Source organism: Ursus maritimus, unplaced genomic scaffold (genome assembly GCF_017311325.1).
Source record: "Ursus maritimus isolate PB19 unplaced genomic scaffold, ASM1731132v1 scaffold_6, whole genome shotgun sequence".
Taxonomy (NCBI): domain Eukaryota; kingdom Metazoa; phylum Chordata; class Mammalia; order Carnivora; family Ursidae; genus Ursus; species Ursus maritimus.
In genome coordinates, this window is record NW_024426774.1 from 64,685,257 (window position 1) to 64,710,089 (window position 24,833).

At 36.7% G+C, this 24,833-nt stretch overlaps 2 protein-coding genes across 5 annotated transcripts in view; one reads left to right on the top strand and one right to left on the bottom strand.

The window, feature by feature from the left end:
- The window catches only part of ASB3 (ankyrin repeat and SOCS box containing 3), a 101,803-nt gene that overhangs the window by 10,977 nt on the left and 65,993 nt on the right, over positions 1-24,833 (top strand). For 2 of the 3 annotated variants that reach the window (XM_008699855.2, XM_040623489.1), the window contains exons 1-3: positions 13,471-13,610; positions 16,952-17,160; positions 24,071-24,229. In XM_008699855.2, coding sequence (XP_008698077.2) covers positions 16,965-17,160; positions 24,071-24,229 — 355 coding nt within the window. In that variant the 5' untranslated portion in view covers positions 13,471-13,610; positions 16,952-16,964. Of the gene's footprint in view, positions 1-13,470; positions 13,611-16,951; positions 17,161-24,070; positions 24,230-24,833 lie in introns of those variants that run through there. The other variant, XM_008699857.2, reaches the window with a different exon arrangement.
- CHAC2 (ChaC glutathione specific gamma-glutamylcyclotransferase 2) lies at positions 4,634-13,137 on the bottom strand. 2 transcript variants are annotated; one of them, XM_008699853.2, is made up of 3 exons: positions 13,003-13,137; positions 7,402-7,437; positions 4,634-5,664 (listed from the first exon to the last, which is right to left on the bottom strand). In XM_008699853.2, exons 1-3 carry the CDS (start codon positions 13,135-13,137, stop codon positions 5,281-5,283), a joined length of 555 nt encoding a protein of 184 aa, XP_008698075.1. In that variant the 3' UTR covers positions 4,634-5,280. The 2 variants fall into 2 exon arrangements, with proteins under 2 accessions (XP_008698075.1, XP_008698076.1); XM_008699854.2 differs by lacking the exon at positions 7,402-7,437.

Below are 24,833 nucleotides of genomic sequence, written 5' to 3' on the forward strand. Positions count from 1 at the left end.
AGAGAGACAGCCAGCGAGAGAGGGAACACAAGCAGGGGGAGTGGGAGAGGAAGAAGCAGGCTCATAGCAGAGGAGCCTGATGTGGGGCTCGATCCCAGAACGCTGGGATCACGCCCTGAGCAGAAGGCAGACGCTTAACGACTGAGCCACCCAGGTGCCCCTGTCAAGTGGGGTTCTTTTTTTTTTTTTTTAAGATTTTTATTTTTATTTATTCGACAGAGATAGAGACAGCCAGCGAGAGAGGGAACACAAGCAGGGGGAGTGGGAGAGGAAGAAGCAGGCTCATAGCGGAAGAGCCTGATGTGGGGCTCGATCCCGGATCGCCGGGATCACGCCCTGAGCCAAAGGCAGACGCTTAACCGCTGTGCCACCCAGGCGCCCCCCAAATGGGGTTCTTGAAAGCTGGGAACTCTTTTTATCTTGGTAGTCTTAGTGCATAGTTACTGCTTGACACATATCACAAGTCCCTCATTTTTTCTGGGTCTTAATGGATGAGGAGGATGGAGTGACTGGAGCATGGGGTGGGGTACATTAGTGGGAAGTGAAATGTGACAGATATGCTGACACCATATTATAAATAGTGGAATACCATATTAAAGAATTTGAAGTTTGTTTAGTATGCTTTGGGAGGCATTTTTGATTATTGGCCAAATTAGTTTCCATATTTTAGAAACATAATTCTCCTTGCAGCGTAGAGAATGTATTGGAAAGAAGAAAAGAGATTGGAGGTAAGGAGAAGATGTAAGAAATTCTGGCTCTTGCTACATTATAAGGTTCGCATTTTAGCTAAGAAATCTTCCAGCTCATACTTGAAGGATAGATCTTACCATCATGTAATATTTCAAGCCACATCACAGATAGGCTCCAGTGCTTCCCTGCTAACTTTTCTTTGACTTCCTAAGAAATGTTATATAACGTTTTTCGTAAAAAAAGGCTAAGATTTTGTGTATATTGGGAAGAATCATTCATTTTTCTCTAAAAGCTTGTAAATTGATGAGTATCTTAAACCTGTTTGTTGTATTTTCTGTTCTAACAGTTGTTCAACATTTAATGTGTGTCATGTGCAGGGAGGTAATGTGAGACAAAATTTTTCTCCTTGGGAAAAGAGATGAATTCTGTTTTTAGTAGGCTAAGTTTCAGGTGCTTGTGTAGCTCAACTGGATATACCTTACATATAATACATAGAGTCATGAAGAATTTGAGGAAGATTGGAAGTTTTCTTAGGAAGGTTGGTAATTGAAACCCAGGACTTGTGAGTTTGTGTATCTGATAAACAATCTAAGATGTGAATACAATGAAATGTTCTGCTGTTTTGGCCTCAGTGAAATGAGATGCTTGCTTACTAGTGTCTGGCACATCAGACTTGTAAAGGGTGAAACCGAAATCTTTGGGTTAAATCAGGAAAGAGTCATTGGAGACCGGGGACTACACTGATTCCGTGAGTACAGTAAGAGCAAAGGTAGATTGGAGATTGGAGGGGCATTAAGAGTAGTTGATAGGGAAATAGAACATTGTAGTTAAAGAATTCTGTGAAAATAGTAAAATTGGCAGAATAAAAGAAATTATAGGGGTATAATCTATAACTGGAAAAACCGTGTATATGTAAATGGTTTTAATCCATTCTGTAACTGGAAAAACCAACGTTTTTCCAGTAATAGAATGTTTTTATATATGTTGTTAAACTTTTTACAAAGACAAGAAGGTTCAGTACAATTAAATGAAACCACCAAGAGATTAGTGCTGAGTATATGTTTTAGAAAGGGAAAATGAACCTTAAGAATTAAAAAAACCTGAAATGCAATAAAACTTATTTTCATCATATAATCTTGACATACAGAAGAATAATTTTAGTACTTGTCTCTTGAGAAGTTAAAATTCTTTGAAAAGTAGCCAGCCACAGGATTAAAAAAAATCATCCCACTAATCTTTGCGTTTCTAATGTATGCTAAGAGTGAATTTATTTTAAGGCTTTAGAAATGCAGAAAAATAGATTGTTGAGAGATGAATAAATACATAGAAAATATAGTCACAGTATTTTTAGTGAGAAAAGATAAGCATAATTGAAATATTTGATATGTAGATTTTAACATGATGTGATAAGAGGGCATTTTAAGTGCATCCATCATTTGACTGACTTTGAAAGAATCAGGGATGATAAATTACAGGAGTATGATGCATTGATATTCACAACTGTTCCAGAGTTATAATTTAAAAGCTATGTATCCATGGAAAAGAGAAATCTTAATATAATGGAATGAAATGTTGACTATAAAATGTTTGAAAAATTTCTAATAGACCAAATGTGGTTCTTAAATTATAGGCATGATCGTAATCATTATCAGTCTCAAAGAGATGCTAAACCCATGTACTCTGAATATATAATGTAAAGTAATACTAGGTAATATTTATTATTACATCAGGTATTGCATAATGCTTTACATATGTTAAAATTAAACGAGCACTTTCAAGATGTAAAATAAAACACATTTCAGGTACTTTATTAGTAGAAAATAAAATTCCTTTTTAAGATGAAATGCATATCCTATAGACAATGGCTAAATTTTTAAAGTCCGTCTTAAAGAAATGGGTCACATTCGTACTTTCACGTATTCGGAGTTGCCATCACAAACCTTTGTTTCCCTAACTGGTACCTTTTTATCTGTGGAGGTGGTGTCTGGTTGGTACTTACCGTTGTTCGTGGTAGATCAGAGAGTGGGAAAGGGAAACCTAATAGTGGCCTGCAGTAGGAGTGGAAAGACCTACTTTAAAAAATCTACTCCATTAGAGATTTATATTAAAAGTTTCTTTCCCAATGCAGGGTTTACACTCATACTTTTTCTGAATTCCTTAAACTTGAAACTTAACTAGTAGCTGTACTCTGAGGAGGGAGAGTCTTGAGTTTTGTGTGTGTGATTAGGGAGGAATGAGAGAAAATGCTTTCAAAGTGCAGAGAGAGTTTTGCTAACAAAAATGTTAGCCTCTAGGTAACTTGGTACCTGTTTATGATTCCTCCTAGCTGGGAGGCTTCAAATCCTAGCTTCTCTCTAATAAAGTACTATTTAACTTCTCCATTTTAGTCATGTTTCTCCCCATCCCAGTGAAAATAAATATCCCTGTTTCTGGGCTCTTTGGAATATGGCCTCCCTATAAATGTTTATGGTACACCATATGTAATTAATATGTCACACATTTTCTAGTCTAACTTGTAACTGAAAGCCTAGAAAGACATATAAATGGGGATCCCCAAGTTATCTCTTGCCCTTTATATTCTGTAATAATTATGTACGAAATGATAGAAGAATCACTTCGGGGAGTCCCAAACTCCTTTGGACTTAGGTTTGTTTGAAAAATGAAAGGCTATATTTCTGAATTCACCTACATGATTCTGAGCTATAGAATGTGAATCTTTTTTTTTTTTAAACATTTTATTTATTTATTCGACAGAGATAGAGACAGCCAGCGAGAGAAGGAACACAAGCAGGGGGAGTGGGAGAGGAAGAAGCAGGCTCATAGCGGAAGAGCCTGATGGGGGCTCAATCCCATAACGCCGGGATCACACCTTGAGCCGAAGGCAGACGCTTAACCGCTGTGCCACCCAGGCGCCCCTAGAATGTGAATCTTGGATTGGCTCATTATATTTGTGGGAATCGATATACATCTATCAAAATTAACTCTTAACATCTTTATGTAACAAGCTACATACTATTTCATTATCCAAAAGTTAATTTTGTTTACCTCCTGAAAAAAGGGTGGTGAAGCTCAGGTGGGTTTTTAAATACATTCTAGAAAGATCTTGTGTTTTAGAGTGAGAGAGACCTGGATTTCTGCTAGTTAACGTGTGTGTAACTGTGCAAGGTACTATGGAAACAAGCTCAGAGGAGTTACCTAGAAAATGCTTCCAGGTGTAAAGTGCCTAGCATATCCTTATGAGATACTCATTAATGAATGTTAGGTCCTTTTCTTGTTTTACAGGACAAGTGAAATGCCTCCTGGAAAACTAACATTGAAAATGTTGGGAAAATATTTAAAATAGTTATATAGCTGAGTAAATTACCAAGTTAGGTGTTAATAAATAAGAAAAACATGGAAAGGACTACTTTTCCTACTGTGTAGGACAACTTAATGTGAAAATTTTCTGTATTAATTATTAGTTATGCTGGAGTTTGAAGAGTTTATTAAGTTTCATAATAAATTTAATGTGAAACTGAAATTCTTTTTATAAGATTTATTGAGACTATCCTATTGAGAAAGAAGGAACCTATAATCAGAAATTATCTTGATTAGAATCAAGATCAATTGTACATGAGTTAATAATGCACATTGAACTTTCCTATTTGAGTAGCATCATCGACACTATTAAGTGTTGAAAAAAACCCCAAAAAGCCTTTGTTTTGGTGACAAGATATAAGAAGGGGAAAAAAGCTGTGTAGCAAATGATCTGGTAATGCCACTTCAAACACCAGACTTTCATTATATTGTGTTTCTGTTAATTTGTAATATCGGAAAGGCCATCTCTCTTCAAGTTTCAGTATAAGATTCATACAAAGTGACTGAATGACACACCACATTGTTAGTGGACACGATTTGTATAATGTAATTTGTGCCTTTTTAGCCGAATGAGTTTTTTTCCATGTAGTAAAATGCATTTATTCAAAAAAAAGGAGAGGTAGAGTACATTATAATTCCAAGGAAATTTTTATATTAAAAATGCCACTCTTTTTGACTTACATTGGAAAGGGTCTCATTTAATACCTGAACAAGGAAATTGACAATGAAGGCTGAAATCTTGTCTAATTACCATATATTTCTAATTACACATTATTTTAAGCTTGTATATTTTAAACCATGGTTACACAATTATTGTATAGGAATATACTGAAGGTATTACCTTATTATATTTACTGGACTTTGGTTTAATTCTCTACAACTTCAAAATAGTATTGTGATACGAAACAACAGAATTATTTTTACTCTGATAAAAAAAAGCTCTGGACTGAGTCCTTCATTGTATTTTTCTAAAGAACTCACTTCCTATGAGCAAGTGATCAATATCATAGTTAGGAATTTTTTAACTGTATCCCAGTATTTTAAATATTTATGTGTTTCAGGATACATGAAATCAAACTGCACATTTTGATTATATCTTGACTACAACATTAAAAATAAATAAGACCTTCAAGTAAACATGTTTCCAAATCATATTGCCAGCGTGCAAGAAGCTGTAGCTTTTTTCTGAAGCCTAAAAGCTCTGCTTGTTTGGAAAGGTCAGCGATTAGGTCTTTATAAGCAGTTGAGGTTCTGTTTTCCTTCTAAACGTTCCTTTACTAATTTTTCTAAAGAGAAAAGATGCTCGTCTGCATCTTCTGGCACAAGGTTCCTCATAGAATTTGCAAGTTCAAAAAGATATTCTGTATTTCTTCCACTTGGACCAGAAGCATTAAAAATTTGTTCAGCAATGTCTTCTAGAGGTGCAGGACCAAGATAATTAGGATTATCACATGTTCCAATATATAGCAGCACAGTGAATGGTTTTGTTGTGGGATCTTTTGGATAAAAAATGACTGTTGTGGTCCTGTAGCCTCCTTTCTCTCTGAAGTCAAGGTATGCTTTTACTTCTTCTTCCTTTCCTGCTGGCAGTCTATAAGCAACACCCCAAACACAACCCTGTTGAAAAATGAAAATATAATATTTAGTATTTACAGGGCTAAAATAGGTGAAGATATGTTGTGCTCTAAGAAAGTATCTTGTATATTCTTAGAAGTCAGTGTAGTTTTGCTTAATTTAAAGTGCACCGAGAGGTACAAACTCAACAAAAGAGGCTGACATTTAGTATTCTGGATGGAGTAATTTACAAAGGATATTTGAAAGTTCCTGCAGTGAAAAAAATGAACAAGTAAAATGAACTTGCTATGGCCTTAAGTAGTTGATTACTTTCTTACAAAGCTTTTAAAACACAGAACCCTTTCTGCAAACAAGGGAACACCTGATACATAAAAAAGATAAGTGATGCTGAGTTCTAGCTGAAGCAGGTTGGGATATCAAAGCCCTTCCAGCCAGCACACAGCACTTACATCCCCTCACGTAGGCTTCAGAGTAGCTACAACACTCCATGAAGCAGTTTGGAAACTACTGCCCGTACCATTAGCAAAATGTTTATGGACTTAAAGCTTTAGAACTCTATTTTTAATGACCAAATGAACACCTGATATTTTTAATTGCAGTCCCACTAGTTAAAAGACATAATTTTAAAAAACTTAAAACAATGATAAGTAACCTAGGGTGCAAATAAATTATTCAAAATAAATAATTTTAAAATGCTGATTTCCTTCATTGTTTAGTTTGTTCACAAAGTATCAATAAAAACAATGTATTTTGGCTGCAAAGGTTTTGTGTGTGTGTGTGTGTGTGTGTGTTAATAAAATATCTGTGATATAAGCAGGATTTAGTTTGTAGTATAGATTTTCTAGTTTATTCACAATCTTTAATTATTAACTTTAAAAATTAAACTTTAGGTTGCTAAATATCTTCTTGAGTGAATTTAACATTCTGTAGAAACAAAGTGCTGTATATTAGCTTTAATTAAGAGTTACAGTTACCAGTTTGAAGCCTTTTTTTTTTTTTTTTTTTTAAAGTAGGCTCCATTCCCAACATGGGGCTTGTACTCAGGACCTTGAGATCAAGGGTCAAATACTGTACCAATGGGGCTAGCCAGGCACCCTGGAGCCATTTTTGTGTATGCTTTTCCTAATGCAAATTATCAAAGTATTTCATTTCACTGTTTCACTGTTATTCATGTGCTGTTGATAGCTGCTTGTTTTTTGTATATCAAAGTTCTTTCCAAAGTTAAATCCTTGACTTCAAAATATCAAAGTTTGTATCTATACATCAATGAAATGATGAAAATATTTAAGAAACAGAGTACTATCAGGTAATTATGTTTTCTAGTGCTCCAAACCTCTTTAAAAACCTATTATGCTATTAATAAAATTAGGCAATAAAGAAAGTGATAATTCCTGAGTGGGATTTTTGCTGAGAATAGTAGATTCCTAGCAAATGTGAGGAGTTTCAAGGGTTCCATTTGATTCTTAGTGGCAGTCTGGCTTTCTGAGGGCTTGGCTCCATTAATTCTTAGTCAATAAACTGAATAAGAAAAGAAAAATGAGAAAAAAAAAATGAGACTACATGCCATTTGGTTTTATTTTGTTGTCTACCTTGCAGTCTGCATTCCAACTTTTCCCAACAGTTCAAAAGAAATACAACAAATACAGAGAGGAATTCTAGACCTAGTGTTCAAACTGTCTGTGCTCACTGTTGATAAAATTGCATTGATTATTAACACTGAGAAACATCTCAACGTTTTATATGACTAAAGACATACAAAAGAGAATAATTGTACCATACCCCAGGATCTTCAACAAGAGTCACAACTCTTCCAGGCTGTTTTAAAAAAAGTAAAAAAAAAAAATTTTTTTTTCTGAATCAGTTTTCAACTAACGGAGCATTAGCAATTTATTGCTGACATGGAATATTTTAATTTCATTTGTTCATACTAAACACTTTCTTAGCACTTTTATGATAAATTTTCAAGTGGATTAATTAAGAAAATATACCTTATCCTTTCTAGAAAATACCCTTCAATTTGTGCATATTAGCTATATTATGTTCACTTAAAATTGATATATTAAAAGACACACCTGTGACTAAGGCTCATCTAAAATAAAAGGCAAAGGGAGAAGCAATTGTAAATAAAAGTTCTGGTCAGATTCCTATAGTTTTATTAGGGAACAAACATGCTCTTCCAGAGTGCTTTCCTCTAACAGGGAAGTGATTCTCAAACTTTAGTGTAGATCAAAATTATCTGGAGGGTCGATAAACATATTGCTTAGCCACAGTCCCAGAGTTTCTGATCCTGTAGGTCTGGAGCTCTCTGAGAATTTGCCTTTTTTTTTTTTTTTTTTTTTAAGTACACTTCCTACCTAGTGCCAAAGGCTATGTATCTATCGACATGATAGCATCATTAGTGAGAATGCTGAATTGTAAGCATTTTAACATTTCTGTTTTAATATATTTGCCCACTGTTCTGGCACATAGTGATCATAAATCATTCAGATATTTGTGTCATCTTCTTTGCTGTTTTTCTAGTCTTTGTCTATTTTTATAGGTAATTTGTAATAATGGAAAACATGGGATTTTGGATTATGTTTCTTACTTACTTATATTTTCTTGTTAGCCTTCTCATACATTTTAATAATGGCATACATAATATTGTATCATCAGTGAGCTGTAATTTAAGCATTTTTTTTTTTGTTGGGCATTTAGATTTGACTTGTCATCTATTTAAGAAAATGCTACAATGAGGATACATATATTGATGTAGGTATTACCATATTACTTTCAACTTCAAAGTGAATTAGGAGCTATTTACTGAATACCTAGCTATGTTGTAGAGAAAATAAAACCTTGATTCTTGCTTTCAAGAGCTTATATTGTAATTCTGGAACATGAACTTAACATGTGAAGTGGAGAACACTTAAGGGCTAAGATATATGGTATGAGTGCAGTAAGAATTCTGAGTCTTGGGTGGTCAGAAAGGAAGACAAAATTCTGGCAAAAGGGCATAATTCACAAGTGTAGACCTAGAGGCAAGACTACACAGGCGAAGTGTCTGACTTTAGCAGATGTTCCCAATATATAGAGAAGATGATTCAGAAAGATAACTGGAGAAACAGGGTAGTCGGATTTGAAGAGCCAAGCAGTGGAGGTGAAGTTAGGGGACAGTGGAAAATAAGAAGCCATTGAAATGTGGGAGAAATAGGAAATTAAGAGCTACTGTAGCACTTGAGGAGCGCATGTCTGGTATGATAAAAGAAGTGTTTGGGGAAGATCGAGTGGTAAAGTGTGTAGTAGGCAAGTTAGAGTAGGAAGGAAGTAAACTCTTGAGTAAGAAATGTTAGTGGTCCAGGTGACAAGTTCTGTACCCCCCTTTTCCTTGTCTCCCCTCCTGTCCAGCCCAGTCATCAATTCTTGGTAGCTCTGTCTTTTGATTCTTCTGTATCTGGTGCCTTTGCATCCTTCAGTTGCTTCCTTGTGGACCTCACTGCCTGCCTCTAGTTTTGTTTACCTCAGGTTGTTCTCTTTTTGGCCCTGGAATGACTTTCTAGTGCAAAAATTGGGCCACTCACTCCTGTGCTTTGAATTTTTCAGGGTTGTAATATTCTACAGTAGAAAATAAAAATTCCTCAGCATGACTTAACTACAAACCTCATTTCTTACCACCTTCCCCTTCAGGCTGTACTGATTTATTTGTAACTTTTACAAACATTCATATCTTTGTATATACCAGTACTCAATGTGGAATGCCCTTCCTTTTGTATCTCTGGGTTATCCTCCTGCCATTCCATCCGTAAAGGCTTGGCTGACTCCCCAGGCAACTCTGTAGCAGCTCCTTCTCCTAAACTCTCATTTCTCCTTTTATTCACTTCCCTGTGGCACTTGTCAGGTATTGTTGTTTGCATAGGTGTCTCCTACTTGTATATGTAAGTGCTCAGTAGTAATTGTTGAGAGAGGGGGGAGTGGTAGAAAAGTCCTGGACTTGAGGTGGTGGCACTTGAAACAGAAAACATAGGGAATCATTTTAAGGGGCAATAAATGGATTCCCCGTGACTACTTACAGATGATACAGAAATGGACTTTTGGCACTACTGATAAATTTACTTGGGAATTTTTTCTTTTTTAAAGATTGATTTATTTTAGAGAGACAGCACGAGTGGGGGTAGGGGCAGAGGGAGAAGGAGAGAAAGAATCTCAAACAGACTCCCCACTGAGCAGGGGGCCGGCTGTGCAGATCTCACCACCCAGAGGTCATGACCTGAGCTGAAATCAAGAGTTGGATACTCAACCAACTGAGCACCCATGTGTCCCTTGGAAATATTTTCTAAAGCTTAAGCTTTTTGTCCCTAAAATAAATAGGTGTTATTGAGGACCAGTGTACATTTGTAAATCACATGAAAGCTTTTTTGGGGGGATTGAAACTAAAGAAGGGGTCTTTGAAGCTGGATAGGATTGGAGGATATTGTGAAATATGGGGCATTATGGGTGCTTTGAGTAATGAGTAATTTTTCTGATCTAGATCTAGTAAATGTTCACGATTATCTCTTGTGTTAAAATGATTCCTCTTTTTGAAATTGAAATATATTCTCTCTGCTGTGAAAAAATATTCACATTTAAATAAATGCTTAATTTGGTGAGATGCTGCCAGTTTTATTATATATAAATGAGATGCTTAATAAAACTTAGGAAGAAATTAAAGTTTAATGAAGCTAAAAAGAAAGCATAATTGAATAAAGCAAGTAGGTTTGGTATTTTTCCCACAAATGTCACATTGCAGTGTGTGGAAATGAGCCTAACATTTGTTTAATAATATCACATTTCATATGTAATGATGACTAACTTACTAGGAGCATATGTTGCTGTAAAAAACATAGTCCTATAAAACATCCATGTTATTCTTCTAATTTGCTGGCTATCTCTGTAGCCTTTTGTATTCTTGTTTGACAGTTAAGATTTATATAAAGCTGGTGATCCACTATAATAAAAAATGTTTAGTAAAATAATATTCTTTCAGTTTTTTTTTTTTAACAGAACAGTATACTTAGAAATCGTTTGTTACTTAGACTTTCCTTTAATTTGCTATGATGGATCCTTTAAATAAAAGTAGGTGTAAAACTATTAGCCATTGCAGTCTCCCTGTCCCCTAACTTACCTGCCCTATATTTTAGTAAATTTTAGTAAAAAAAAAAAAACTGGCTTTTATAGCTCCTTTCTTCTTTTAAAGAATCATGAGCTGTTGCATTGACAACTTCTTATTGTTCTGTTCCGACAGTGTACATATCTCAGTGTGCCATACAACAGATGCATCATACATTTTGATTGAAACTAGAGTAGTAGGGGCACCTGGGTGGCTCAGCAGGTTAATAAGAGTATGCCTTCGGCTCAGGTCATGATCCTGGGGTCTTGGGATCAGCAGTATGTCGAGTCTGCTTCTCCCTTTCCCTCTGACCCCTGCTCCTGCTCTCACTCTTGTTCTGTCTCTCAAATAAATAAAAAGCTTAAAAAAAAAAAAAAGAAACTAGAGTAGTAAAATATGCTATTTAAACCGTATTTATGGGACTCCAGGCTCAGTCGGTTAAGCGTAGGACTCTTGATTTCGGCTTAGGTCATGATCTCAGGGTGGTGAGATCAAGCCCCTCATCGGGCTCTGTGCTGGACATGCAGGCTGCAGGAATAAGGTTCTCTCTCTCTCTTTCCCCCCCTCCCCAAATTCGTGCGCAGATGCTCTTTCTCTGTCTCTAAAAACAAGACAAAATAAACAAAAAACAAAACCATATTTGTAAGCATTTAACACTTAGCCATTAAAATTTGGAGACTGGGTTAAGGCTTTTCTCTTCAGAATAGAAGTTTCAAGTGTTCATATCTGACAACTCAAAAGGCATTTTACTTCACTTAGAAGTTTTATTAACAAGTTTCATTTTATTTAACTCTTTAAAGTCTTAAATATTGTTTTATAACATTCTTTTTTTTTTAAATATTTTATTTTTAAGTAATCTCTACACACAAAGAGGGGCTCAAGTTTATAACTGCGAAATCAAGACTTGCATGCTCAACCGATTGAGCCGGCCAGGTGCCCCTGCTTTATAACATTCTTGAAGAAATTTTGGCCATGAAGTTTCTGTTGGCTTACCAATGTGCATTTGCCCTAAATTACTCCCCTGTTTTCAAATAATCTACCTACCTTAAAGCCAGATTCTAGCATTTTATATATTGTGTTTTTTTGGCTAATATTAATTTTTTTTTTAAGGATTTTATTTATTTGACAAGGAGAGAGACAGCGAGAGAGGGAACACAAGCAGGAGGGGGAGTGTGATTGCTCCCGCTGAGCAGGGAGCCTGAGGTGCGGCTGGATCCCAGGACCCTGAACCAAAGGCAGACGCTTAGGGACTGAGCCAGCCACACAGGCGCCCCTAATTTCTTTTTTAAAAAACAGTAAACAAGCTCATATAACTCTCCAGAGTACTTTAGAGAACATATAAACAATAACATTTTGTACCCTTCCAAAAGTTAGATTAACTAAAACACGTATTTAAGGTATCCAAATTGTTACCCAAAACTTAGTTTTCCTTGTGGATTGGTTGTTTTGCGCCCAATACAAGGCTGATTTGCATAAGCAGTGACCTGTTACTAGTTCTCTGTACACATATTTTGGGAGGAATGTCTTTGTATGACTGAAAAATGGATCGAAGAACTTATATTTCACATCCATAATTTAGACGAGAAACATTCAAATAATTCTGGATACAGTAATTGGTACTGTGTTACTCAAGTAACAAACCAGGAACTCATTTAACTTTGCCGGTACCTGACAACCGAAGTAAGTGATCAAAGTAGGCTCCTTAATAACCGGAGATAATTTTGGAAACTAGTTCTTCTGTGACCTTAGGTGTCATAAAATGAAACCTTTGGAAAGATACAAAGAAAACCCAGAAATAACTCTCGTTTAAACTGAAACCAATGAAAGTCGGCCAGAATGCAGAAATGCCAACAAATTTAACTGATAAAAAGTTGAATGTGCACGTTGATTTTGGTATTTCAACTCCGCCAAGATTGATTTTCCCGCCTTTTTTTTTTTGGCAGAGCTTGCCAAGAGATGGGGCCCCCTCCCAGCACGTAAGCCTTGTGCGAGCTTGTGTGCTTGTGCCCACGTTTCTTGCTTCCTCAAGAAACTAACCACCCGCGTCTCAAGTGGCTTCGGAAGGAGTGCCCTTGGTTTGGGAGAGAGGTAGGGGGCAGGTGGCCGAGGAAAATGGACAGATACAACAGCTTTATTCCTAACCCACTTGCTCATCCCTCAGAAACGTAGGGGTGTACGCCCAGCAAAGCTGAGCCAGGAGTTGGGGAGCGGCGCTCCGAGGGCAGTAAGGGTGGGGGGACTGGTTAGCGCCTCACCTTGCCGGGGACCCCGCGATGGTCGGTGCTTCCCTGCCAGAAGCGCCTGTTGTAGCCTGTGATGTATCCGACCATCTTGTCCTGATAAGGGAAGTCCACCTTCCAGATCAGGGACCCATAACCAAAAACCCACATTCTTCCCTTGCTCCTCCGCTGCGGCGGCGGTCGACCCTCTGCTGTGGTCTCTACCGTACCAACACCAGCGGGGATTGCAGCCTAGCCGACGCAAGTAACCGGCTGGGCGGGCGCAGGCGCAGGCGCAGTGGTCTCACGGCGTGCTCGGGAGCGCAAAGCACACTGGGACATGTAGTTCGAGGGGCGTCTTCCGACTGGGTCAGCATTATTTCGTTTCGTTACTTAGAGTATCAAGAATTAACCTTCCGTATGCTAAGCAATGGATTCTTTTGTAGTCTCTGCAACGCACCGTAACCTTCTGGTGCGCGTGTGCGGAGGACTACAATATCCACAACCCTTTCCTGGGATTTGTGGCTCTGAGATTGGAACTGTCCGCTTCTTTCGAACCGGTACACGGAGAAGCGAAGCGCCTGGAGTCGCTGCTGGTATAGTCTAGATACCGGGAAGAGATATACGGGCACCGCGTTTGGCATGTAGGAGGACATTTTGTTCTTTGAAAACTGGGTTTCTGCCAATTTAGCAGTAGCCAGAGGAGCACAGACTGTGAGTGCCGTATTTGGCTTTACACTTAAAAAAAAAAAAAAAAAACAAAAAACAAAACAAAACAAAAAAACAACAAACTAACGCCAAAGACTCCTGCATGTGTGCTTTTCACATAAAGCAGAAAGTTTACCACAGAACTTTTACGTCTGCGAAAGAGCTACAGTTGTTTCAACTCACATTTAAATTTTACACGCAAAACGACCTTATTCATCTTTACTATTCTCAGCAGCTCACTCAGAAAAGGGTAGGCAAAGGTTCTTGCCTCATGCACAGGCTTTGGAAGCGATATGTGGAACCTGAAATTGTATACAGAATTTGCGGTCTGTGTGCATTCTTCTCGGGGAGAAGCTTTATAGCTTTAAATGAGCTTCTCCAACAGGTCAAGATTGTAAAAAATGTTAAGACCTGCTGGTTAGAACTACTGCTGCAGAATATTTTTTAGGAAACTCACTTGGACCAGCATGGCTGTGTTTCTGTGTGTGAAAAGAGAAGCTTTAGCAAATTTCTTGTTCTTTCTTGAGGATTTCTGTTTCGTGGTCTTTAGCTACATAAAAGAATAAAAAAAAACCCAGATTCAAAGAGTATTATTTGAACTTTTAAGAAATTGAAAAATTTCAAACATACAGAAGAAATTTTTGGAAAGTATAGTAATCACTCATATACTCTCCACATGGATCCAATAATTGACATTTTGCCAGCTACTTTGCTTTTTTTTCTCTATATGTACTTTTTAATCTTAAAACATTTGAAGTAAGTTACATGTGTTATTTTTCACTGCTAAATACTTAGAGAATAAGGACTTTCTCCTAATAACCATAATGCCATTATCACATCTAAGAAAACTAACAAAATTACATCATCAAATATCTATTACGTAGTCAAATTTCCTTAATTGTCTCACAGTTGGTTTTTGTAGCTGATATTTTGATACTTTTTTCACCATCCAGGATCCGTTTAAGGTTTATACATCACATTTGGTTGTTTGACCTTGTTCTCATTTAGTTAAGAACATGCGAAGATTTTTATAAAAGGAGATGTTGCAGAGTGTATGCATGTTGGTATTAAGGGTTGAGTGGAGTGATTCTGCTATTATAATGCATTTCTTTTGGCTGCTTCTTCCCTTAAGCTCAAAGATATTACCAGTTCTGATGTTTTTTTTTTTTTTTTCAGGTTATTGCCTGTTAATCTAGATCCATTAATATTATTTGTAACTGTGAGAAAAGCCAGTAAAATTTGGAAAGGGATTCATACTTGTTTTTACTCAAATGCTGTTTTTTAATGTCTTTGGAGGGGTATTCTTATGAATGTTTGTGTTTTTCCTACATAGAAACAGTTTTTTTTTTATTACATGAATATGCCATAAATTGCCATAAATATGTGGTCTGTTCTTTTTTGAGGAACTTGGACATAATGGCCTTAGCTGGAAATTAGTATCTTTCAACGAAGTGTAGCCTAGCATTCCAGATTCCCCGCAGTTTGGCCTTCAGCTACCTCTGTAAGCTCCTTTTCCTCCTGTTCTTTGTTTAGCTAATCTTCCTTCCAAAGTGAACTGATTGTTTCCCTTATTCACTGTCCCTTCTTCACCCTTGCTTGTTCATTTACATAATGTTGGTTGTGTTTCTTCTACCTGCGAATGCTCTTCTGCCCTTTTTCTCTTTGTCAGATCCTTCTGTACTTTAGGGCCCAGCTCACATCCCTCACAAGTTGAAATAGTTTCTCCCTTCTTTGACTACCCAGGGCTCTTCATCTGTACTTCTCTTGGAGCACTTTCTTCCTTTTGTTTTGAATAACATGTATTTATCATTTCTATGAGACTGTAAATAAGTCTGTGTCATCTTTATATCCGCCACATTGCTGATTAGCTAGTTGGTGCACAGTAAATAACCGTCAACTGCATAATTAAATGTTCTGTAATAAATATCTTCACTTTCCTAGTAAGGGACCAGTTGATCCAATCAGATTAATCTATAGCTACTGTTAGCTGTTTGGCACACTATAGAATCAACTTATGCAGTTATAGCTTTATATTTAAATGTGACCGTGGATAAATTTAAATTTTCTACAGGAAATGCTGTGTACTTTCTTTTAACTTCTCCTTTTAAAGATTTTATTTATTTATTTGACAGAGAAAGAGAGAGCAAACACAAGCAGGGGGAGCCGCGGAAGGAGAGGGAGAAGCAGACTCCCCACCGAGCAGGGAGCCTGACATGGGGCTCCATCCCAGGACCCTGGGATCATGACCTGAGCTGAATGCAAATGCTTAACCGACTAAGCCACCCAGGCGACCCTTAACTTCTTTTAAACCTTCATTTTCTGGATAAATTATTTAGAATGTGGTTCTAGAAAGTTTTTCACTTGTATTGGACTAGACATGTTGGCATTTCCTGAACGACCTCCTAAGATCATTAGAAAAACTCAGGAAGGCTGGGCTAGGAGTTTTACTGAGAGGGACTGCCCTCCTGAGGTAACTCTTCCCCTGAGAATCCTGAACTTAGCCTCATGGTGTGATTAACAAGAAGCTGTCATTGTGAGAGCTATCATATACTGAGAGCTATACTGGGGGAACATGGAATGAACTTTGGAGGGAGATGATGAGGAAGAGACACTAATGCTGTCAAGAACTTTTTGGGCTGGTATAGGAAAGATGGACTCATTTTTTTATGATGCTCTTATTCGTTTCAGTATATTCAGTATATTCCATCAGTGGGACTGTTTGATCAAGGAAAGCAAACATAAATGTGTAGCCCCTTTTGCAAAGGATCAGGAGAAAAACTACAATTTTACTTATCTTTGTTTTTTCCTTTGTTCATTCCTTTTCTAGCTTTTTGGGGGTTAGCTTTTTCCTGGAGAGGACTACAAATTAATTCTTGAGGCTGAGCATTGCGGTTAGTTAACAGAGTACATGTTTGGGATTAACTGGAGGTGTTTAGCTCCTTCATCCACAGAGTTCCAGTGAATGCACTTTGGTGGGTATGAACGGGAGCAGAAGCCTGCAGGAAGGAGCTGCTCAGACATTTCCAGTAGAATGATAGAACACTTAAAACTCTTGATATCTTTAATAAAAACATTGCAGGGAATCCCAAATCCCCAGAGACACTTCCTGGTTTAGACTCTAGCAGAGGCTGTGGCATGACGGGTCGCTTTCTCCACCTCAGGCTTTTCCTCAGCAGTCTGTGACAGATGCAGGACAGGCCTGCTTTGATCTGCTAATCTCTAGGAGTGCAGTGTTGTTTTATTGTCTATAGTGTTTTCTTTTTGTCTTGTTTTGTAGACTGGTCAGAAGAATGGATTTTACAGAGGCTTACTCTGCTACATGCTCCGCGGTTGGACTTGCTGCCAGGGAAGGCAATGTTAAAGTCTTAAGAAAACTGCTCAAAAAGGGACATAGCATTGATGTTGCTGATAACAGGGGATGGATGCCAATTCATGAAGCAGCTTATCACAACTCTGTAGAATGTTTACGGATGTTAATTCATACAGGTAAAGTAAATTCAAGGTATGGGAGGCTGGGCCTATAAGCCTGATTAATAAAACATAAAAAAATGGTAATATGTGATTTATTAACGGTAGTATTTGTTTTCCTTTTCTATGACTGTAAAAGAACTGCCTATGCATTATTAAGAATGGTAAGATTGCCTGCCTTGGGTTATAAGTATGGTGTTTCAGCTGGACATCTATAAATGTTGTTCTTGATATATAACTTGCTGTGCCTGGCCCATTTTTATTGTCTGAGCTCTTTAAATTAAGCATTTGGTAGTTACAGTCATGTTTATTCCTTTTTCCTTTTCCAAACAAAAGGAACAATGTTACTGGAGCTGAGGGTGTGAGTGCTTTGGTTGAATTAGTCGTCTTTTTTTTAAATACTTTTCAGTTTCCTTAATTTCAGAAATCTTTCCAATTACTTTTTTTTTTTTTTTTTAATCTGAGGTCACAGTAGAGAATAGGATAGACAAGGTCTCTGCCTTTATGGTGCTTATATTCCTGTCAGGGGAGACAGACAATACCTAAATAATTAAACAAGATAATTTCAAAATGTAAAGGTGTTGTGGAGAGGATAGAAGGGTAATGGGACAGAGAGTGGCCGTGTGCTATTGTGCCTCTCTTTCCAACTCTGCATTCAGTTGACTTCGTGCTTCTTACCTGAAATCAGTCAAGTGGGAATATTTACATGGCAGAAATCAGCCAATGCTTTAAACCAAAGCTGAAAATTTGGGCTTTTTTTTTCCCCTTTCTGAGAGCCAGTGATACATTTGTCAGTTCACTATTGAGAAAAGGACTCTGTAAAAGGGACTAAATGAGAGATTGTGACAGAAGATGGTAGGCCAGTGTGAGGGGTGCATAATGGTGAGCGAGCACTGCTTTGTAACAGTCATTGTACTAGATGCTTGATTTATATTATTTAATATGTACCAAACAGCTCTTGAGGCATTGTTATCCCCATTTTATTAATGAGAGGTTTACCAAGGCTCAGAGAAGTTGACTTGTCCAAAGATTGATTAATAAACTAGAACCCATTTCTCTCTGATTCTAAAGCCCACTGGTTTTCACTATGGCATGCTTCCAACATTTAATCAAAGTACACGTTTTTAGCATTTAGTTAATTTAAACTGAGATTGAGTATAACTGTTGTAACACTCAGTGAACTGTTTACATTTCATTGATCATGGGAATTCCGTTTCTTCTTCCCTATGTACTTGTCATCACAGGTATAGCTACTCAAAATTTAGACTTCTGGTGTTCATCAGAATTACTAACTCATGGCTTCATGGTTGGGAAAGGAAATAATCCTTCCATTTTATTTTTGGCATTGATTTTTATTTGTTTTCTTTTAAGGAATGAGGAATGGCAAGGCTAAATTCCCCCAATCATAATACAGGAAGTTTGTTATGACTGCTAGGCACATGTTCTAGAGTCTGTTATAGTTGACTGTTAAGAGATATTAGAAAAATAGAATTTATGCCTCAAATTTTAAAAACTTTGATATGTGTTTTCAGATTTGTTTGAAGTTAATTCTATAGCTTGAGTTCCCAGACTATCTCTAGTGATAAATAAAGGCATGAATTTAAATACTCTTTTCTAGTCAGAAAGATCATTCCCAATATAATGTTATTTCTCCCCACACCAGAACAGTATTGTTTATGTTACAGTTTTTTTCCCTATAGCTGCAGAATAAACTTAGGCATGTTTTGATTAAATGTGTTTGAATCGGCTATTCAAGTCATCTATGTTTTCTGTCAGAAATTTTAAGTATCACCTTCATTTTTAATGACTATTCTTTTTTAGGCTTGATGTTTCTGAAGGATAAGATAGCCACACATAGTTAATTATGTGAATAGTTGATATAAATGGTCAAATAAAATGTTCTCACTGTATTTTTATTAGAGTTCACTGTTATGAAATAAACTTCAGATAAATCTGGTTTACACGTAGTTTTTACACAAGGATTAGAAAGTAGGGTGTGCAGAGACTAGGAAGCAGCTGTATGACTTGTTTTTGGAGGAGGTGACGTTTTGGTCTCAGTCTTCCATGACTTTGGTTGTTCTCTGTAGTTGGAACTAATGTCCAAAATTCTATCGGATCTGATTATTTAATTCACTAACTAGAAAAAAATCAGAATGAGGCAGAAAGGCTATATAGCCTATTGGTCACTTTAAAAAATGTTTTATGTGTTCTTATGGCCCATCTTCCCTTTTGTAGATTAACTAAAGTCCCTACTTTATTCAGTCCATACTTTTATTTTTATTTTATTTAATATTTGTTTATTTAATTAAAAAAAGATTTTATTTATTTGTCAGAGAGAGAGTGCACAATCAGGGGGAGCAGCAGGCAGAGGGAAAAGCATGCTCCCTGTTGATTAAGGAGCCCAGTGTGGGACTTGATGCCAGGACCCTGGGATCATGATGTGAGCTGAAGGCAGATGCTTAACTGACTGAGCCACCCTAGTGTCCCTAGATTCCCTCCCTTTTAAAAAAGATTACAATTTAAACTCATCTGGATGACTCAAGTTCAGGAACATTGACCAGTGAGGAATGGTAGCTGACTACTTTGTAAAAGGTCTAGCTAGTCTACAGCTACATGTGAGGATGTATTTTAAAATGATGATGAAGTACAGAGGGTTTTAGTCTTGAGGAGTGAAGTAAGATCTTTTCTGCTTATTGGTGATAGTGATATCTTTATATCTGTACCAGTTAACTCGGTATTATGGGTTAATCTTAGAAGTTTCCAAAGCAAGTTTGACATTGCTGTTATTCTTTATACTTGCTATACCTGTGTTTTATTTAATTCATAACTCTCTTGTCCTTTGTAGCTCTGCTGATATACATATGGTATACGTTAAAGTGTCTTTTATTATATAATTTCTGTCTCCTTGAACTTCATTTAATATTAGTGAACGGCCAGAGATTCTTAAAACATGCCTTTTATTAGTGTACTAAAGTTATGAAAGTGCTCAGGCCTACACAAAAAGAATGGAAGCATCTTAGATATTTAGAAAGGTTTTGATTTACTGTCTCTTCAGTTTAGATCCAGAATCTAGCCTAAGAATCATACATGGTCTCCTCATTCAAGTTGGAGAAGAGCGTTCAATTGTGGTATGGATTACTTAGAAATTTAATATGCATGTATAGTTTTTCACTTTAACTTTCTATTTAAAGTATTAATATAAATAACAAATTTGCTTGTCTTCTTTCCTGTATTGGAAGTTTATATAATAGATACTGAGATTTCATGCATCTGTTCATCTTGGAGGACAATAATCTTCAGTGGCAGTTAATCATGCAATTCAGTATTAAACCACTTACCGACTAAAGGTCACTTTAAGTCTTGTACTTAATTGTAGCATATCACTAACAAGTATTTTTTTTTAATAAAGATTTTATTTATTTATTTGACAGAGAGCAAGCACAAGTAGGGGAAGGAAGCAGCAGGCAGAGGGAGAGGGAAAAGCAGGCTCCCTGCTGAGCAGGAAGCCCGATCCCAGGGCCCTGGGATCATGACCTGAGCCGAAGGCAGCTGCTCAACTGACTGAGCCATCCAGGCGCCCCTCAAATAAACAAATCTTTAAAATGGTGTTTCGGAGACTTTCCCAAATTTCTAACAACTGTGCCAGTACATAAGTATTGTAATTCTGTTGAACCCCTGTGAGGGTTTAGGCCAGCTGTTTTATCTGTTTTACTGTTTCGGAACCTGTGCTTCAGAGAGTTTGAGTCATTTACCCAAACGGTAATCCAAATAGAATTGGTGGAGCCAGGATTGCAGCCCAAATCTTCTAACTCCAAATCCATTATGTTTGCCAAACCATGTTAGTTTCCTGGTCCAGTGGTTTTAGAGTTAGCTACTTAAATGTATCTATTTTTTCTATAGGTAAAATCTTTTCAGATCTCAATTCAGTAGTTAACTGACTTCACTGTTTTTTGTCCTGAGAAGTGCGTTTTTTTTATTTCGTAGGTAATTGCACAGGTGTTTTTGTTTCCCTTCCCTAAGATGGGTGTGTGCACAAATCACTAAGGGTGGTCCTCACTCAGGTGGGAATTCAGCTCCCTTCCTTGAGGGGGGTGTATCTACATAAATTATATGGAATTTTTCTGATATTTAGAATATCTCCTATCTTCCATTTATTCAATCATTTATATCTGCCAGGACTCATGTATTAATTTTATATATTGGGTTATTATTGAATATGATGTTACTTATTTTATTGCTCAGATTGTTCTAGCTTTTGTCGTTGAATGCCATTTCAGATTGGCTCTTGTGTTTCATTGACATGCCCCCATGTTTTTATTTTTTTAAAGATTTTATTTATTTGAGAATGAGACAGTGAGAGAGAGAGATTGAGAAGGAGCAGGGGGAGGGGCAGAGGGAGAGGCAGACTCCCTGCTGAGCAGGGAGCCTAAGAAAAGGCTGCATCCCAGGACCCTGGGATCATGACCTGTGCCAAAGGCAGACGCTTAACCATCTGAGCCACCCAGGCACCCCCTCCCCCGCCCCCCACACTCCCCTCTCCATGTTTTGTTTTTTTGAGCACTTTTTAAACTTGCTGAACCTGGAAGATGTTCCAGGCTCATTTTGTATGTTCTTTGTGCCAGCCCTAGAATCAGCCATTTTCTTAAGAGCCCTGGTTCCTTTTATTGGAGAATGGTACTCAAAATTAAGATCTGGGCACTGAGTGTGCTTATGGCTCCTGGCACGTCTTTATTTTTAAGCCCCTTTAGCAGACAGAGCTAGGAAATGTATTTATTATGACCCCTGTATATACACATACTTAAAAGTATTTCTGTCTGTCCATCTGTATCTGTATTACAGCTAAATACAAGTTCATACTGATGTCTGGATTCTAATCCCGTATCGTGGTTCATTCTAGCCTTCTTCCTTTACTTCTCTGTAACCTCCCTTTCCAAAAGTGAGACCATCACTAGCTACCATACATTCATTTGCTTATCCGATTTATTGTACACATATAGTGGTTTCAGAATTGTTAATCTTTTTCCCTATGAAAAACAACTTTACCAACTAGACTGTAGTGCGTATGTACACTCCTTTTGTCTTTAGCCTTACGGTTTCTAGTCACGATGAAACCATTTGCTAAAGCGTCATCCATTTGTAATCCAGTTAGATGCTTTTGTCACAGCCCCCATTCTATCCTGAGATTTCCCCACTGCCCCTTCCTGGTTGGTTTTTTTTTTTTTTTTAATTGCATACATTAGGTAAGGTTCACTCTGTGTGCCGTATAGTATTTTAAATGGCTAGGATTAAGCCTTATCTCTTTTTCTTCTTTCCCAGTGGAAGAGAACATCCTTCTTTTCTAAAAGAAGGTTCCTCAGCATCTGACCCAACATTGGCCTAGGTTGGCTACCGTTCAGCCATCATCTCTTTGCCTCTTTTTGCTTCTGCTGGCTCCTCCTCCTCCTCTCCCTCATGGGTACCCTCCTCTGCCCTTGTGTCAATGCCACATTATTTTACTTATTCTAACTTTAAGGCCCGGTTTAGTATATAGAGTAAGTCTAGTCTCCTCTCAGTACTTGCTTTCTTTATTTTTCTAACTTCTTTTTTATTCTTATCTGCCCTCCCCTACCCCTATGAACTTCGGTCACTTTACCAAGTAAACCAGCTAACCAAACAACAGCCAGCTCTTTTGGCATTTTGATTAGAATTATAATAAATTTATTAATTATTTTGGGAAGAATGAGCATCTTTGTAATATTCAGATTTCCCATTTGGAGCTCTCTGTTTATCTATATATATATCTTTGTGTTCCTAGTTTTTGTCTTAACCTTATAGTTTTGTGGATATCTGAATATTAGTTTCTCACTAATCTGGGAGACACTGTTTTTGTGATACAAACATTAAAAATATAACTGTTCTATCTTGCGATTTAGTTGAGCATATGTAAAGTTTGGGCTTTTTAAAAAAGTATGCTTACAAGCTGTTATTTGAATATTATTATATTTTTGCCAATTTCATCAGTGAGTTACGTTATAAGAATTACTTAAAACAGATGATTATTTTAGTCAGGAGCATTAGTTTTAAGCCTGGTGTTTCAAGAAAACATTGCTTAAAGTTTAAAAAAAAATTTTATAGCCTCAAAATGCCTTCACCATTCACCTTAACAGACCATTCTTTTATTGTGGGTTTAGAATTTTATTGTTTTGGGAGTAAAGGTAAGGAAATCACTTTTCAAAGTGACTTTATAGCCTCAAGGTGACTTCAATATTATATTTTGCTGTGGAGTTACAAAATTTTAATGTAGACATTATTTACATAATTATAATGTTACCAGAACTGTGAGATTTTCATAACAATAAACCCCGAAAACCTTAAGGTAAATTAATTCATAAGTTTCTTAGAAGTTGTATGTTTGATTTCTTTGGAGTGCATTTTATTTTAGAAATGCAATCTTCATTAACTATTAGACTGTAGTCTTAGGTTAGTAAAGGAGTATTTTAAACTACCTTCATTTTACTAGTTGAGTACAAGAAGGTAATGCTTGAGATGAGACCAATTTCTCCCATAGAAACTTAGAAATTAAAAAAAATCAAATTTATTAATGTTTCAGTATATCTTGCTTAAGCAAATATTTGGTGCTACATCCTCTTCACATCTTGCTTTTGTGTTACCTTTCAACTCCTGCCACCCCCCTTCCCCTACCCACCAAAAATTAGAGAATAGAAAATGAGTTTGCGGGCAGAATTTGTATGTTAAGAATACCAGAGAGCTTTTCATACCATGACCCCTGTAGAACTTTTTTCTTGATTTTCTAGAGAGTTTTAAACTCAGACCTCCCATTTATAATTATATTTAAATATTTAATTAAATTCTTCTTGGAATCTTTGCTTTTTAATCACAAGAAATAGCAGCAATATTTCCCAGTTAACATTTTTTTATTTTTACATAGATTCATCTGAAAACTACATTAAGACAAAGACTTTTGAGGGCTTCTGTGCATTACATCTTGCTGCAAGTCAAGGACATTGGAAGATTGTACAGATTCTTTTAGAAGCTGGGGCAGATCCTAACGCAACTACATTAGAGGAAACCACGCCACTGTTTTTAGGTGAAGTATGCTATTTTTGGTACAGATGTAATTGTTTATTTTTTATTTTTATTTTTTGTTAAAGAAACTAAACTTAATTTTCCCCCAAGCTGTTGTACTTACAGTGTTTTCCTTTGCAAACAATTATAATTGCCATTTCTTCGATTTTGAAACCGAAAAGGTATCCCTATTGTTTTCCACCCTTGGGTGTTAGCATCTGGAAATATTTTTAAACATTTATTTAAAGTTGTAAAATCTGTTCTGAATTGTAGTCACCATCATTGTTGTTCTCAGTATTGTTCTGAAGACTTTGGCTAGCTTAAATTGCGGCAGTAGTTACAAGGTTACCTGTGAATGTTTTGTTTGCTTTTGCTTTATCTTTGTATTAAGAATTTGAGGTTTTATGGAAGAAATCACCAGCTAATCCTTTAATGCCAGTTAATTTGTTGCCTATATAGATCACTATTCAGACGTGTTCAATTATGGACTATTTTTAATTTCCTTAAGGACAAAGGTCAAATTCTAAAGGGCACACTTCCACTACCTTTTTTTCTTCTCTTCCTGCCCTTGATCCTATTTTTCCTCCCTTTGATCCTTTTTGTCTTTAGGGACATTGTGGCCCATA

Excerpts from the sequence above, each read along its gene's own strand:
- CHAC2 (XM_008699853.2), bottom strand. The coding sequence starts at position 13,137 with ATGTGGGTTTTTGGTTATGGGTCCCTGATCTGGAAGGTGGACTTCCCT. Across the intron at positions 7,438-13,002 it reads ATCGCGGGGTCCCCGGCAAG|CCTGGAAGAGTTGTGACTCT; the intron begins GTGAGGCGCTAA and ends TTTTTAAAACAG. Across the intron at positions 5,665-7,401 it reads CTCTTGTTGAAGATCCTGGG|GGTTGTGTTTGGGGTGTTGC; the intron begins GTATGGTACAAT and ends ATTTTTCAACAG.